Genomic DNA, 16,866 nt, shown 5'->3' with positions numbered 1-16,866 from the left:
TGGGCCCATCAGACAGTATCATTCATGGCCATGTATCTAAACCTACTATGTGGTAGGCTTAGATACAGGGCCCATGTGTGATACTGTCAGATGGACCATTTACCTAAGCCTACCACATGTTAGGCTTAGATACAGGGCCCCAGCAGACAGTAATCTTATACTGTATAGGTCCTGACGTGGTGGTTTTTGATCCAGTGGTCTTATTTTATTTTTTGCGACCCCCGGTAGCGGCAGTCGCCCGGGGATCTGGTGCACTGGGCCAAAGTTCCGGGGCTGAGGCCCCAAAGGCCCAGTGCCAGCGACACCCATGGGGCTCTGTATCTGAAAAACAAAGGTCTGATCACTATATAGATATAATATATATATAATAGAATGAATCCGCACATGATGATAAAAGGTAGAGATTCACTTTAAGTCTTTATAAACACAATTTAATAATTATCTTTAGAGCATCACATTGTACAAGTCAGTGCCTCATAGATAAGATTGCACATTAGCCATTGAATTGAAATATTTTTGTTTATGTTAAAAAAAACGTAGAAAGTAGTGGAACAAATGTGACTTTTCTAGTGCGCTGAGCCTCAGCTTCTGAGTTCATTAGATCTGATTATACTGTATAAAAATCACCAGTCTGAGCCCCTGTGTTACATTTGTTTTCTTATTAAAATATCCAATCTTCCATGCATAAAAATAAATGTTTAGCATAATGATCGCTGTGATGCAGCAGAGTCAACCACTGTGCGAGAAATTTCAGCGCTCCTGTCTTCCCATGTTCATTACCCCACAGCAACACTTTCTCAAACAATACATCTGAAATCTTCCTATTCACCAGTTATACCAGTGGCTACTACTGCTGCTAAACAAAGATCTTGACTATTGCATCCCACATAGGGATGACCAGGGGATAGTGGTGCAGTTGTGAACAAGGAAGACTATATACTAAACTGAATAGGACTAAATATGGCACCTGTCACGTCCCCCCCATATGTCACGTCATGTAAGTAGCAACAGCATTACATGACATACATGTGCTAGACCAATAGGAAGGACACATTCATGGACTGACTCAATAGGACTAATGGTGGAATAATGATTATTATTATTGTTATTACAACTATTTTACTGTGTGTGTGTTTACTTAAGTAATATGGCTGCCTGTCTAGGTGATACAGTATATAACATGGCTGCCCTAAAACTGCCATTAGGGGGAGATTACTAATTGAAGATTTTTACAGCTCTTATTTAACTCAATAATAACTCTGTCTTCAGTAAGCTCCCCCTAGTGGTCGCTGCAGGCATCCAAAATGTTATCCTTCAACTGACTGAGGAAAGGGAAGCAGGGGATTTTAAATTCTGTATCAGTAAAATGGAGCTCCAACCCCTATAAAGATAAATTATGAAATTATTCAGCAGATAAATGGGGACCTATTTAGGTTAAAAAATAAAAGGCAAACTTTAAGAGTAGTGGAAAACTAAAAGAGAATGATGCAAAGTGGACATCAGTAGTCCTTCAATGGTTTCCTGATATAAGTGTCACATTGGGTCCGTAGACAGCTGGCTAACAGGGCACAGGTAACAGTCTATAGTTCATATAGGGTACCTGTGGCAGCTCGGACAGTAGCAAGGCAGGCTCGGCTGGGACTAGGCAGCAGGCAGACGTCAGGCATGGTGTAGCGGGACAGCGTGGTATGCAGCACAGCACGACTACAGCTCGGCACGGCACTTGACCAGGATAGCACGGGATACAGGATACAGGTATGGGAAACACTGGGAATTGGAAGACACTAGGAGATCATTTGCATAGACAAACGCTCAGGCATAGGAGGGATGGGCTGGGCTGGGCCCTTCTTATAGCCCAGGGTGCTCTGGGACCAATCAGCTGAATCTCCCACCTGCGTGCGCTTTGGCTTCTTAAGTCTGGACTGAGCTTGCAAGCGCACCCTGGTGGTCACTGTGGAACAGGACGGCCGTATGTGCAGACATCTCTGGAGAGGAGGGCGTCGACAGGATGGATGGAGTTTGTGGTCAGCTACCACGGACGTTACAATAAGTAGTTAAAAGTTTGGCAGAAATATATTGGAGTCAAAGCTTTAAAGGGATTGTCCAACCCGAATTAAAAAAAAAAAACACAGCTTACAATGGTGTAACATAACAAAATAAGTTATACTCACCTTATCAATCCCATGCCGCTCCAGAACCACTGCTTCCCCTGTCCCCCACCGGTCTCTGTTCTTGATATTCCAGCGATGATGTATCGACACGACATGTGACCACTTACTGGACGCAGTGGTGACTTCAGTGATGTGATTGGCTGCAGCAGTCACATGTCATGTCATGTCATGTCGATAAGTCTTTGCAGGAGCAGTAAGGACAAAGACCGGCAGTGGACCGGAGAGTCAGCAGCATGGGAGCAGCAGGGGATCGATAAGGTGAGTTTTACTTCTTTTGTTATTTTACACCATTGTAGGCTGTTTTAAAAATGTTTTATTGAGTTAGACAAACCTTTTAAAATAAATGTAAATGTTCTTTCCCTTTCCTCATCACACGTAAAGGAAAAAATGGCCTAGTACTGAGGGCGTATAATCTTATCTTACAACATTTTTACCAGGCTTTTTATCATGCTCCTCTGTTCCTGCACACTTATATTGCAATATATGGCGGTGAGTAAATCCGGTAGTATATACATTAGGCTCTGTACTGTTTTGCAGTAAACAGCAATAATGTTAATGTATTATTAGCTCTGGAAAAATGTTGTCTTGTCCTTAAAACAGCGTAGTTATATTGAGATGTTAATGTGGACTTTTGTGGGGCACATAACGCTCTGCCATTAGATTTACAGTTACATTTGTTTGTTACTTTCTCCACTTACTCATTTTGTTGCTTTAATTTGCCTGGTGTGTTTAAAAATAGCTCCCGACAAAACCCAGCATAAGACTAGAAAGTATTATTATATCTTTTATATATGTATGATTTTATCAGATGTGGTGGAAGAGCAGAGCAGCTCTCTCCCAAATCTAATTAAAAGTTAATGTTCTTATATATTAAGCGTTGCAATTACTTAATGCTGTGCTGGGCACTTATTGCTGGATTCAACACTTCATAAACACGTTTGTCGCATGCTTCAACTTCAAGTACTTGACTTGTTTGTATAAAAGTTTTATTAAAGCGAAACTAAATCATGGAAATTGCTATGTGAGCAAAACAGTATTGTATAATCATTCATTTAGAAATGAGACAGTCGATTTTCATATTCAAGCATGAAGTCTATTAATGACAAAGTTGTTACACAAAATATGGAAACAGAGATAGAAGCCCAAGTACTTTGGTTATAAAGACTTATATAGTTGGCAATCCCATATAAAAAAGTGAACATGAGTTAAAAATGTGTGATGAGTGGGGGTCTGATCCACGGGACCCTCATTGATCATTAGAGGAATGGGGCAGCGGCGGCGGGTCTTTCGCTGCAATAATTGACAGCACCATCCATTTCCATATTGCCATGTCTCTACAGATTATTTTAACTGACTGGGACTGAGCTGGGTATGAGCTGCAGTACGAAAATACCCTGGGCGAAGGCTGTGGTGTATCTGGGACTTTCAACTGATCATTGGAGTTCCAGGGATCAGGCCATTACCAATCAGATATTGATATCAGGGATTGGCCCATGAAAAACATTTTATTGCCTATCTAAAGGATAGGTGACAAATGTATGACCGCCCCAGGTCCGATCACTGGGACACCCAACGATCAGGAGAATAGGGGGTCTGTGTCACGCATGTGACTATTGCTACATTTACAGCATCATCAATCCCATTAGAATGAATCGCTGGGGGTCCTAGCTGCAGGACGCTTTGCGGTCATACATTCATCACCTATCCTGTAGATAGATGATAAATATTTTTCATGGGCCTTACCCTCAATAATATACTATTAATGTTAATTCACATAAAAGGCCTCCAGGGCTATCCTGAGATATTGAATGCTAGTGCATACAATATGTACCTTTCATTGACTGTGTACATTAGTTAGAGCCCAAGAGGTGCCCAAACAGTAACCCCTGTAATATAGTAGTCCCAGCACTGCCTAATAGTGTCCCCAGCAGTATCCATACAATAATTACAGCCTTAAAATTGGTCATCCCATGTATGATTGACCCACGCCAATCTATAGGGCCTTTTACTTTCCCTACAAGATAGTGTCATTTGCAGAGATCTAGAGGGGGCACAGTTAATGTGAATATCTCTACCAGGATTTCAACCGACTGGTTCACTGCTGAGCCAATATAACCTGCAGGCAAGTATTACTAAATTCCATCACTACATCACACTTGTGGACCATATTAGACGCAGCTACTGTATGTGACGGAATTAACCTATTGATTGTATCACTGTAACTGTGCCACAATTGAACATTTTCAATTAAAAACAGAAAGCGACTAGAAAATAAAATACAAATCCTCATCAAGTGCTGTAAGTAGGCAGAATTTACCTAAATGCACTGTAGGCCAGTGCCTAACGGCGGCCTTGGGGGCAGGCTGCCTGTTGAATGAAACATTTACATATGAATACAACAAACAGTGTGTAAATTCTATGTATTAATATAGTACTTAGGTGATCACAATGCTGTTGAAGTGGGAGGAATCCCAGGAAGGGACAACGGGAAGGCTGCGAGGGTCGAAGCATATTGTAATATCCTGCTTTATATTGTAAGAGCAAACAAAAATTTTGAACCTATGCATGACTAAAAGCGTTCAGGACTTTAACATTAATGGCATATCCTTAGTATAGGATAGGCATATTCTTGGGATAGGCTATCAATGTTTGACAGGTTAAGGTATGACTTCCTGGCGAGTGTGACGTTCCCTTCATTGCTTACATAGCCACAGCGGTTTGTCTATACAAGTGGCAGTGTCTGGTACTGCAGCTCGTTTCACTCGTCCTGGGGATCGGGTCCAACTAATTATATTCTGATGGCCTACCATAAGGGTAAGTCCTGGAGATTCACTTTAAGGTGTGGCCTACTTGTTGAGCTGGGTCTAAGGTGTCAGGCAATTTGTACCTATAGGCTGAGATGTAAATCTGGTACTAGCTGCAAGACTTCAAGAGTAAAGTCCACTTTACATACAAGAAAAAAAAGATTTTTTAGAGGAACATTTTAAAATATTGATCCGAAGACAAATTAATATTTCTGTCAAAAATATGGCAGAAATCAAAAGAAGGCTATGTGATCTGAACACATGCTATGGTTTACTGCTACAGAGTACCATTGATTGACCAAGGAATCAGCTTTTACCATGTATCTTTGCATAAATAGATGTGCAGTAACCTCTAGCAATTGATGTTTTCGGATCTCGCAGATTTTGATTGTTCTCAGCCATATTATTGTGGATGGAAATTATTGTCAATAGAATTCAACAAACTAAAGCTATGCATATACCGGACAATATGATCCTAATTCTTCTAAAGATATTTTTGATGATTAGGTTGTAGCATTTACGGCTGACAAAAAATGCTCCCATAAAAAAACGAAAAATCTATTTTTGGCAATTTTTTTTAAAAGTATCTATTTTTATAGGCACATATTATTCAAAGACTGCTATCAAAAATACGTTTTTTGATACTGTTCTTGGGTCAGTTTGTTTTTAGCCAAAGCCTGGAGTGCATCCAAAATAAATTACATCTGCACATTAGGAAATTGTTTATAGTATGCCCTAAGTATGTAGTTATCCTTTTGTAATATTTTGTACTTTTTGTTATATTTCAAAATAAAAATTGTTCTTAACTTTTTTGTAAATAAGGTCGTGTTATTTCTCAATAGGCTTTCATTGAAATTTACATTGACCAATTATAGGCATGGGTAATTTGTTGGGTCATCTAAGTAAATAGTTATGTTGAAGTGATATTGCTGAAACCTAAAAATAAAATAAAAATAAAATCTTCATTGAAAAATGGGAAAGCAAAAATCGTAGCACAACATGTAATATAATTTAAACAAATTTAAGCTCCAAGGTATTTATTGTTATGGTTCTTTATTTTAGATTCTAGAAATTGTAAAGAATAAAAAAAATACACTTTTGCTGAAAGGTGTAGTTTCCGAAAGAGGGGTGAAAAGTGCTCAACTTTGCCATGGCAAGATAGCTGTTGCCTAAAGTGGTGCCATTTTCTGCTATTCCAGCAAATCACTAGCATTCTTCAGCCGGTGCAATTTGTCTGTAAAATATACAACATGAAAAGTTAAATGAAAGGAGTAAGTATAATATTGGCTTTTCATGTGATCCATTTCATATGAAATATATCACCCTTTCCTGACCCTAAACCATTTCCTGACAATTCTACATCTGCCGTGATGCCTGCCTGTGCAAACAATTCAGTAAATAAAAAAAATAAAATAAAAAATATAAAATCTAATTAATGCTATTGTTAAATTATAAATTTTCCAAATAAAATAAAAATATAAAATGTGAAGAAAAATAAAAAAATATATATAAAATGTGACCAAAAAAACAATACAAATTTCTAAAAGACGGATATGTGCATCAAAGCATGTATAATGAAGGAAAAATGCATATGAAAACAACTGCAAAAATCCCTCATGTATTTGATTTCTCTGAAGCTGGAACCACACTATTTTGTAACAATAGACATAAACATATGGGTAGTGCTGAAAAAACAATAATAATAGCAAAAATATATCCCTGTAGAATTTCTATGCTAATAATCAAACTGTGTACAGATGTTATAGGATCATTATTCTGAAATATAATTTGTGGTATAAACAAGCTTTCAATCTTTTCATTAAAGAAACAGAATATTAATTTTTGTGACAGTAAATAAATATTAAGACAGAAATGAGAAAATGTCCCTTTATGCACCATGACAGGGTTGCCTGCTGTCAGAAAACCCCATAGGTTCTAGCATGTTTAGATGGTGGACTTTTACGCTGCATTAGGTAAAACTTTGAGTCACATGTATGAGATTGCAGGAATCCATGTTATAATAAAAGTTGCCATAGAATTACATTGATCTCAGTGGGCATGCTGTCTGTAATGGATCAGCCAGGCACTACGTCTGTGGAGACTCCCAGGGTTAATCAGTCGACACCTGAGGCCAGACCTCTTAGACTGACACCGGCTCCCACCAATCAGGGTGGCAGGCTCAGGAGTGGGAGAGCCTATCACGGCCTGGTCAGTCAGAGTTAGCTCCGCCCCCTGTCCATTTATACCTGCAGTTTTCTCTTCCTCATTGCTTGTTATTCTTTTGGATTCCTGGCCCCACTGCTGCTTGCTCCAGCCTGCTTCTGCCGTGCTTCTGCCTTGCTGCAGTTCCCCTTGTCTTGCTTTGCTTTGCCCCTGGCTTGCTTCTGTCTCCGTGCCCGCTCGGGTTACTCACTTCGTCCTGGTCCTGACTGTTCGTTCGCCGCTCCGTTTCCTCGTGGCGTTCCGTGGCTACTGCCCCTTCCCTTGCGTGTTCCCTGTTTGTTTTCCTGTGCACTTAGACAGCGTAGGGACCGCCGCCCAGTTGTACCTCGTCGCCTAGGGCGGGTCGTTGCAAGTAGGCAGGGACAGGGCGGTGGGTAGATTAGGGCTCACTTTCCCTTCACCTCCTTCCTGCCATCACAGAATAACAAGCCCTTACCTAGTCTACCATTTCTCCTACGCTGTCGCTATCATGGACCCCCTTGAGACCCTGACCCAGCAGATGCAGGGCCTCTCCCTACAGGTCCAGGCCCTGGCCCAAGGGGTTGGGCGCACCACCTCACCTCTAGAACCCGACCTCAAGTTACCTGACCGGTTTTCAGGGGACCGTAAGACGTTTCTCTCCTTCCGGGAGAGTTGCAGACTATATTTCCGCCTTAAGCCCCACTCCTCAGGTTCCGAGAACCAGCGGGTGGGTATCATCATATCCCGACTCCAGGAAGGGCCCCAAGAGTGGGCCTTCTCCTTGGCTCCTGACGCCCCTGAACTTTCCTCTGTTGATCGTTTTTTCTCTGCCCTCGGACTCATTTACGACGAGACTGACAGGACTGCTTTAGCCGAGAGTCAGCTGGTGACCTTACGTCAGGGTAGGAGACCGGTTGAGGAATACTGTTCCGATTTTAGGAAGTGGTGCGTAGCTTCTCAGTGGAACGATCCGGCCCTAAGGTGCCAGTTTAGGTTAGGATTATCTGACGCCCTGAAGGATCTGCTGGTTAGCTACCCCTCGTCTGACTCCCTTGACCAGGTTATGGCCCTAGCAGTACGACTTGACCGACGTCTCAGGGAACGTCAGCTAGAACGCTTCAGTGTGCTCCCCTCTGACTTTTCTGCGATCCCCCCCGAGGTCCCGCCTCCTCGCCCCTCCACGGAGGACTCGGAGGTACCCATGCAACTCGGGGCCTCCATGTCCCCTCGACAACGTAGGGAGTTTCGCAGAATGAACGGTCTCTGCTTCTACTGTGGGGACGACAAGCATCTACTGAACACCTGTCCCAGGCGCAAGAATAAGAAGCCAGAAAACCTTCCGCGCCTAAGTGATCATCGGGGAGGTCACTTGGGCGCACAGGTATTTCCCGTTAATGTGAAACGCAATAAAATTTTGCTTCCCTTTCAGGTCTCGTTTGCTGGCCGGTCTGCCACGGGCAGTGCTTTCGTGGATTCTGGTTCATCTGCTAATATCATGTCTGTGGAATTTGCTATGTCTCTAAAGATGCCTTGTATTGATTTACCTTATCCTATCCCTGTAGTAGGTATCGACTCGACTCCCCTTGCTAATGGTTATTTTACTCAGCATACTCCTGTTTTTGAACTCCTTGTTGGCTCCATGCATTTGGAGCAGTGCTCTGTACTGGTGATGCAGGGATTATCGTCTGATCTGGTATTAGGTCTTCCCTGGTTGCAGTTGCATAATCCCACGTTTGATTGGAATACTGGGGATCTCACCAAATGGGGTAATGAATGTCTTACGTCATGTCTCTCTGTTAACTCTATTTCTCCCCGGGAGGAGGTAAACACGCTTCCTGAGTTTGTTCAGGACTTCGCCGATGTGTTTTCTAAGGAGGCCTCCGAGGTGTTGCCCCCCCATAGAGATTACGATTGCGCTATCGATTTGGTGCCTGGTGCCAAGCTTCCTAAGGGTAGGATATTTAATCTTTCATGTCCTGAACGTGAAGCCATGAGGGTGTATATCCAGGAATGCCTGGCCAAGGGTTTCATTCGCCCCTCGACTTCTCCTGTAGGTGCTGGCTTCTTCTTCGTGGGGAAGAAGGATGGTGGTCTTAGGCCGTGCATCGATTATCGTAACCTGAATAAGGTCACTGTAAGGAACCAGTACCCACTTCCTTTGATTCCGGATCTTTTTAATCAGGTTCAGGGAGCCCAATGGTTTTCTAAGTTCGATCTACGGGGGGCATATAACCTTATCCGCATCAAAGAGGGGGATGAGTGGAAAACTGCGTTCAACACACCCGAGGGTCATTTCGAATACCTGGTCATGCCCTTTGGGTTGTGTAACGCCCCTGCTGTCTTCCAGAATTTTATTAATGAAATCCTGAGAGAGTACCTGGGTAATTTTCTTGTTGTGTACCTTGATGACATACTGGTGTTTTCCAAGGACTGGTCCTCTCACGTGGAGCATGTCAGGAAGGTGCTCCAGGTCCTTCGGGAGAATAATCTGTTTGCTAAGACTGAAAAATGTGTCTTTGGGGTACAGGAGATACCATTTTTAGGGCAAATCCTCACTCCTCATGAATTCCGCATGGACCCTGCCAAGGTTCAAGCTGTGGCGGAATGGGTCCAACCTGCCTCCCTTAAGGCGTTACAGTGTTTTTTAGGGTTCGCCAACTATTACAGGAGATTTATTGCCAACTTCTCGGTCGTCGCTAAGCCTCTTACGGACCTTACCCGCAAGGGTGCTGATGTCCTCCATTGGCCCCCTGAGGCCGTCCAGGCCTTTGAGACTCTCAAGAAGTGCTTTATCTCGGCCCCCGTGCTGATTCAGCCCAACCAAGAGGAGCCATTTATTGTGGAGGTTGACGCTTCCGAGGTGGGAGTGGGGGCCGTCTTGTCCCAGGGTACCAGCTCCCTCACCCATCTCCGCCCCTGTGCTTACTTCTCTAGGAAGTTTTCGCCCACGGAGAGTAACTATGATATTGGCAACCGCGAACTTCTAGCCATTAAATGGGCTTTTGAGGAGTGGCGGCACTTCCTGGAGGGGGCCAGACACCAGGTAACGGTCCTTACGGATCACAAGAATCTGGTTTTCCTAGAATCGGCCCGGAGGCTTAATCCTAGACAAGCTCGGTGGGCACTATTCTTTACCAGATTTAATTTCTTGGTTACCTATAGGGCTGGGTCCAAGAATATTAAGGCTGATGCTCTGTCACGTAGTTTCATGGCCAATCCTCCTTCCGAGAAGGATCCCGCTTGTATTTTACCCCCTGGTATAATCGTCTCTGCCACGGATTCTGATTTAGCTTCTGATATCGCGGCTGATCAGGGTGCAGCTCCCGGGAATGCCCCTGGGGACAAACTGTTTGTTCCCCTGCAATACCGGCTGAGGGTACTCAGGGAAAACCATGACTCCGCTCTATCTGGTCATCCTGGCATCTTGGGCACCAAACACCTCATTACCAGAAACTATTGGTGGCCTGGGTTGCCTAAAGATGTTAGGGCTTACGTCGCCGCTTGTGAGGTTTGCGCTAGGTCCAAAACCCCTAGGTCCCGACCTGCGGGCCTACTACGTCCCTTGCCCATTCCCCAGAGACCTTGGACCCATATCTCCATGGATTTTATCACCGATTTGCCTCCATCTCAGGGCAAGTCGGTGGTGTGGGTGGTAGTCGACCGCTTCAGCAAGATGTGCCACTTTGTGCCCCTTAAGAAGCTACCTAACGCCAAGACGTTAGCTTCTTTGTTTGTGAAACACATCCTGCGTCTCCATGGGGCCCCAGTCAATATCGTTTCGGACAGAGGGGTACAATTTGTTTCCTTATTTTGGAGAGCCTTTTGTAAAAAGTTGGAGATTGATCTGTCCTTCTCCTCCGCCTTCCATCCCGAAACTAACGGCCAAACGGAAAGGACCAACCAATCCCTGGAACAATATTTAAGGTGTTTCATCTCTGACTGTCAATTCGATTGGGTCTCATTCCTTCCCCTTGCTGAATTTTCCCTGAATAACCGGGTCAGTAACTCGTCAGGGGTCTCCCCGTTTTTCTGTAATTTCGGGTTTAACCCAAGGTTCTCCTCCGTCTCCCCTGGTTGTTCCAATAATCCTGAGGTAGAGGATGTTCATCGGGAACTGTGCACTGTCTGGGCCCAGGTTCAGAAGAACCTAGAGGCGTCCCAGAGCGCACAAAAGATTCAGGCAGATAGTAGACGTTCTGCTAACCCCCGGTTTGTCGTCGGGGATTTGGTCTGGTTGTCGTCCAGGAACTTGCGCCTTAAGGTCTCGTCCAGGAAGTTTGCTCCCCGATTTATTGGGCCTTATAAGGTCATTGAAGTCCTCAACCCTGTATCCTTCCGTCTGGAGCTGCCCCCATCCTTCCGCATACACGACGTCTTTCATGCCTCCCTCCTTAAACACTGCTCCCCGTCCTGGTCCCCCTCTAGGAAACCTCCTGTTCCCGTTCTCACCCCTGAGGGGGTGGAATTCGAGGTGGCCAAGATTGTGGACAGTAGGATGATCCAGGGCTCCCTCCAGTACCTGGTCCATTGGAGAGGATACGGGCCGGAGGAGAGGACTTGGGTACCTGCTCGAGATGTTCACGCTGGGGTATTGGTCAGGAGGTTCCACCTTCTCTTCCCCACTAAACCGGGTCCTCTTAGTAAGGGTCCGGTGGCCCCTCATAAAAGGGGGAGTACTGTAATGGATCTGCCAGGCACTACGTCTGTGGAGACTCCCAGGGTTAATCAGTCGACACCTGAGGCCAGACCTCTTAGACTGACACCGGCTCCCACCAATCAGGGTGGCAGGCTCAGGAGTGGGAGAGCCTATCACGGCCTGGTCAGTCAGAGTTAGCTCCGCCCCCTGTCCATTTATACCTGCAGTTTTCTCTTCCTCATTGCTTGTTATTCTTTTGGATTCCTGGCCCCACTGCTGCTTGCTCCAGCCTGCTTCTGCCGTGCTTCTGCCTTGCTGCAGTTCCCCTTGTCTTGCTTTGCTTTGCCCCTGGCTTGCTTCTGTCTCCGTGCCCGCTCGGGTTACTCACTTCGTCCTGGTCCTGACTGTTCGTTCGCCGCTCCGTTTCCTCGTAGCGTTCCGTGGCTACTGCCCCTTCCCTTGCGTGTTCCCTGTTTGTTTTCCTGTGCACTTAGACAGCGTAGGGACCGCCGCCCAGTTGTACCTCGTCGCCTAGGGCGGGTCGTTGCAAGTAGGCAGGGACAGGGCGGTGGGTAGATTAGGGCTCACTTTCCCTTCACCTCCTTCCTGCCATCACACTGTCATTCTGTAATGGGAAGGGGGTAATTAGTGTGGGGGCAAGATCGATGGTAAGGTCCTCTTACATGGCCCAACTTGGGACGTGTAAACGAGCGCCGATCAGCGAGACAGCTCGTTGATCGGCGCTCATTCGCTCCTTTTACAAGGAGCTATATATGAACACTCGTCCCCATACATTTTTATCATGTTAGTAGCCCGTCTCCCTGTTTACACAGGGAGATGTGCTGCCGACAACGATAATATTTTTGCTTGCTTATTGGCTGACCATTGCCCTGTTCACACAGGAACACTCATTATGTGAACTCTAGTTTGCCAGATAATTGGCCCATGTAAAAGGGCCTTTACTATAGTGTTAGATATTTTGCAATCTGTGATTTCTAAACCAGAATAGCCATTCATTTTTTTTCAATAGAAAAACATTTAGGAAGTGCCATAAATGTCTGATATGTAGGATATTACCTGTCAGCAGAACTGTGGCCCGTTCCCTAAACAGTGGCCCGCTTCTCCTGACTTTTTGCAGTTATATTCTGCTGGTGTCAAAGGTACAATAGGAGTCATGTAAGCCCCATGTGTAGATGCACCAGAGCTAGGTCCCTGGATCTAGAAGCATCAAAATACTTTTTAAAGGTAAACTTATGGGAAAATGTTTGTGGACCTTAAAGTATCACAATTATAGGATTAATTTTCAATAAAAATTGAGTAAAATATTCATCTAATTTTGATATCTTAAATTAAAAAATGGTTTATAAAATGTATCACCAAGAACACACAAATAAGATATAGTCATAATAAAACATGGAACAATGAAGACAAAAAGATATAAAGTGTTATTTTTAAAACTGTTATTCAAGTCTTGCCAATTCGCTAAATGGTATCACTGGATTCATTTTTATTGCATTACATATTATTCAGAATTTCTTTCTCCTTTTTCATATTTTTTAGCATCTTGCGATGGACAATTTTTATTAACGGGAGATTCTGGGACATTTCATTCCAAAAATTATCCCCACCCGTATGAGCCAAACCTCTCATGTCATTGGATAATAAGGTACGTGTACTAATGTTTTATCAATATGGCATAGACCAACTTGACCCGTCATACCTGGCAAATCTTCCCTCCTCAATGTATATAGAACACAATGACACGTGGGCCAAGTACTGATATTTTATGGAAAATCAAATCTATATATCCATACATTGACAAGATGTAGAGTAAACACACATTACACAGCATCTGGTCATCTAGTCCTCCTGAGATCAAGACATTATTCTGGAAACAGCTTTTCTAGCTTTGCTGTGTATGACTGTACTCATTCTGAGGCTTCTTTTTGTGCCAGACTACTACTCCCTTTAGGGTGTATTCTCATCAGCGTCGGGTTTTTAGTGGAAACAATACTGCAGTTGACTACGCTATTGTTTCCGCTAAAAAGACGGAAACCTTACAGAATGAAATAAAACGGAAACCAATTGCAACAGAAGCATTACCAATTAAATCAATGGTAATACAAACGGAAGCTACCGTTTCCGTTTGGCATTCTATTTATCAGTTCCTTCGACCGAAAGGTCGAAGGCAACCCCATGAATGAAAGTCCGACGCTGATGTGAACAGGCCCTTAGTACTGCTACTGTACATGCCAGGCCACAACTTCCCCAGCTCTGAAGGGAAGAAGAAAAAACAGGCTGGAGGCTGTTTTTTATAATGATGACCTATCCTCGGGATAGGTTATCAGTATATGATCGGTGGGGGTCTGGCACCCGGAACTCGCACGGTCAGCTGTTCCGGCTGACTAGGGGCACCGGAAGCTATACAGGGTCAGTGCCGGAAGTAGGTGGCTCTGACCAATGTATAGCAGTCGTTCTGCAGTACTCCAGTTTTGCTTCTCCTCAAGTATACTGATGACCTAACCTGTGGATAGATCATCAGTATAAAAAACAGCCCCCTTTTGGGGTTATATTATGAAGACACCTCCTTGTCAAATTGAAGACGGCCCAGTGCTCAGCTAATTCCTGCGAGTCCAGCTTCAAAAATCAGTCGTGACTGGACATACATTTCCCCTGTATCTAAATAAATGAATAGCCGACCATGCAATGCATGGACAGGCTTGATTCGGCAGAGAGATTGTAATGGCAGGAAGGAGGTGAAGGGAAAGTGAGCCCTAATCTACCCACCGCCCTGTCCCTGCCTACTTGCAACGACCCGCCCTAGGCGACGAGGTACAACTGGGCGGCGGTCCCTACGCTGGCTAAGTGCACAGGAAGACAAACAGGGAACACGCAAGGGAAGGGGCAGTAGCCACGGAACGCCACGAGGAAACGGGGCGGCGAACGAACAGTCAGGACCAGGACGAAGTGAGTACACCCGAGCAGGCACGGAGACAGAAGCAAGCCAGGGCAAGCAAGCAGGTCAAGCAGAACTGCAGCAAGGCAGAAGCACGGCAGAAGCAGGCTGGAGCAAGCAGCAGTGGGGCCAGGAATCCAAAAGAATTACAAGCACTGAGGGAGAGCACAGGGCAGGTAATAAAGGGCAGGGGGCGGAGCTAACTCCGAGAGACCAGGCCGCGATAGGCTCTCCCACTCCTGAGCCTGCCACCCTGGTTGGTGGGAGATGGTGTCAGTCGAGCAGGTCTGGCCTCAGGTGTGGATTGATTAATCCCAGGAGTATAGCTAGATGAAGTACCTGGCAGATCCCTAACAGTACTCCCCCTTTTATGAGGGGCCACCGGACCCTTACTAAGGGGACCCGGTTTAGTGGGGAAGAGGAGGTGGAACCTCCTGATCAATACCCCAGCGTGAACATCACGGGCAGGTACCCAAGTCCTCTCCTCCGGCCCGTATCCTCTCCAATGGACCAGGTACTGGAGGGAGCCCTGGACCATCCTACTGTCCATAATCTTGGCCACCTCGAATTCCACCCCCTCAGGGGTGAGAACGGGAACAGGAGGTATCCTCGAGGGGGACCAGGACGGGGAGCAGCGTTTAAGGAGGGAGGCATGGAAGACGTCATGTATGCGAAAGGATGGGGGGAGCTCCAGACGGAAGGATACAGGGTTGAGGACTTCAATGATCTTATAAGGTCCAATAAATCGGGGAGCAAACTTCCTGGACGGGACCTTAAGGCGCAAGTTCCTGGACGACAACCAGACCAAATCCCCGACGACAAACCGGGGGTTAGCAGAATGTCTACTATCCGCCTGAATCTTTTGTGCGCTCTGGGACGCCTCTAGGTTCTTCTGAACCTGGGCCCAGACAGTGCACAGTTCCCGATGAACCTCCTCTACCTCAGGATTATTGGAACAACCAGGGGAGACGGAGGAGAACCTTGGGTTAAACCCGAAATTACAGAAAAACGGGGAGACCCCTGACGAGTTACTGACCCGGTTATTCAGGGAAAATTCAGCAAGGGGAAGGAATGAGACCCAATCGAATTGACAGTCAGAGATGAAACACCTTAAATATTGTTCCAGGGATTGGTTGGTCCTTTCCGTTTGGCCATTAGTTTCGGGATGGAAGGCGGAGGAGAAGGACAGATCAATCTCCAACTTTTTACAAAAAGCTCTCCAAAATAAGGAAACAAATTGTACCCCTCTGTCAGAAACGATATTGACTGGGGCCCCATGGAGACGCAGGATGTGTTTCACAAACAAAGAAGCTAACGTCTTGGCGTTAGGTAGCTTCTTAAGGGGCACAAAGTGGCACATCTTGCTGAAGCGGTCGACTACCACCCACACCACCGACTTGCCCTGAGATGGAGGCAAATCGGTGATAAAATCCATGGAGATATGGGTCCAAGGTCTCTGGGGAATGGGCAAGGAACGTAGTAGGCCCGCAGGTCGGGACCTAGGGGTTTTGGACCTAGCGCAAACCTCACAAGCGGCGACGTAAGCCCTAACATCTTTAGGCAACCCAGGCCACCAATAGTTTCTGGTAATGAGGTGTTTGGTGCCCAAGATGCCAGGATGACCAGATAGAGCGGAGTCATGGTTTTCCCTGAGTACCCTCAGCCGGTATTGCAGGGGAACAAACAGTTTGTCCCCAGGGACGTTCCCGGGAGCTGCACCCTGATCAGCCGCGATATCAGAAGCTAAATCAGAATCCGTGGCAGAAACGATTATACCAGGGGGTAAAATACAAGCGGGATCCTTCTCGGAAGGAGGATTGGCCATGAAACTACGTGACAGAGCGTCAGCCTTAATATTCTTGGACCCAGCCCTATAGGTAACCAAGAAATTAAATCTGGTAAAGAATAGTGCCCACCGAGCTTGTCTAGGATTAAGCCTCCGGGCCGATTCTAGGAAAACCAGATTCTTGTGATCCGTAAGGACCGTTACCTGGTGTCTGGCCCCCTCCAGGAAGTGCCGCCACTCCTCAAAAGCCCATTTAATGGCTAGAAGTTCGCGGTTACCAATATCATAGTTACTCTCCGTGGGCGAAAACTTCCTAGAGAAGTAAGCAC

At 45.5% G+C, this 16,866-nt stretch overlaps 1 protein-coding gene across 1 annotated transcript in view; it reads left to right on the top strand.

Annotated features, from left to right (window-relative positions):
* TMPRSS15 (transmembrane serine protease 15) overlaps window positions 1-16,866 on the top strand; it is a 259,431-nt gene that overhangs the window by 72,286 nt on the left and 170,279 nt on the right. The window contains exon 8 of the mRNA XM_075851216.1: window positions 13,356-13,461. Coding sequence (XP_075707331.1) covers window positions 13,356-13,461 — 106 coding nt within the window. The remainder of the gene's footprint in view (window positions 1-13,355; window positions 13,462-16,866) is intronic.

The sequence above is a fragment of the Rhinoderma darwinii genome, chromosome 2 (assembly GCF_050947455.1).
Source record: "Rhinoderma darwinii isolate aRhiDar2 chromosome 2, aRhiDar2.hap1, whole genome shotgun sequence".
Lineage (NCBI taxonomy): Eukaryota > Metazoa > Chordata > Amphibia > Anura > Rhinodermatidae > Rhinoderma > Rhinoderma darwinii.
This window is presented reverse-complemented; position numbering and strand designations above follow the sequence as displayed.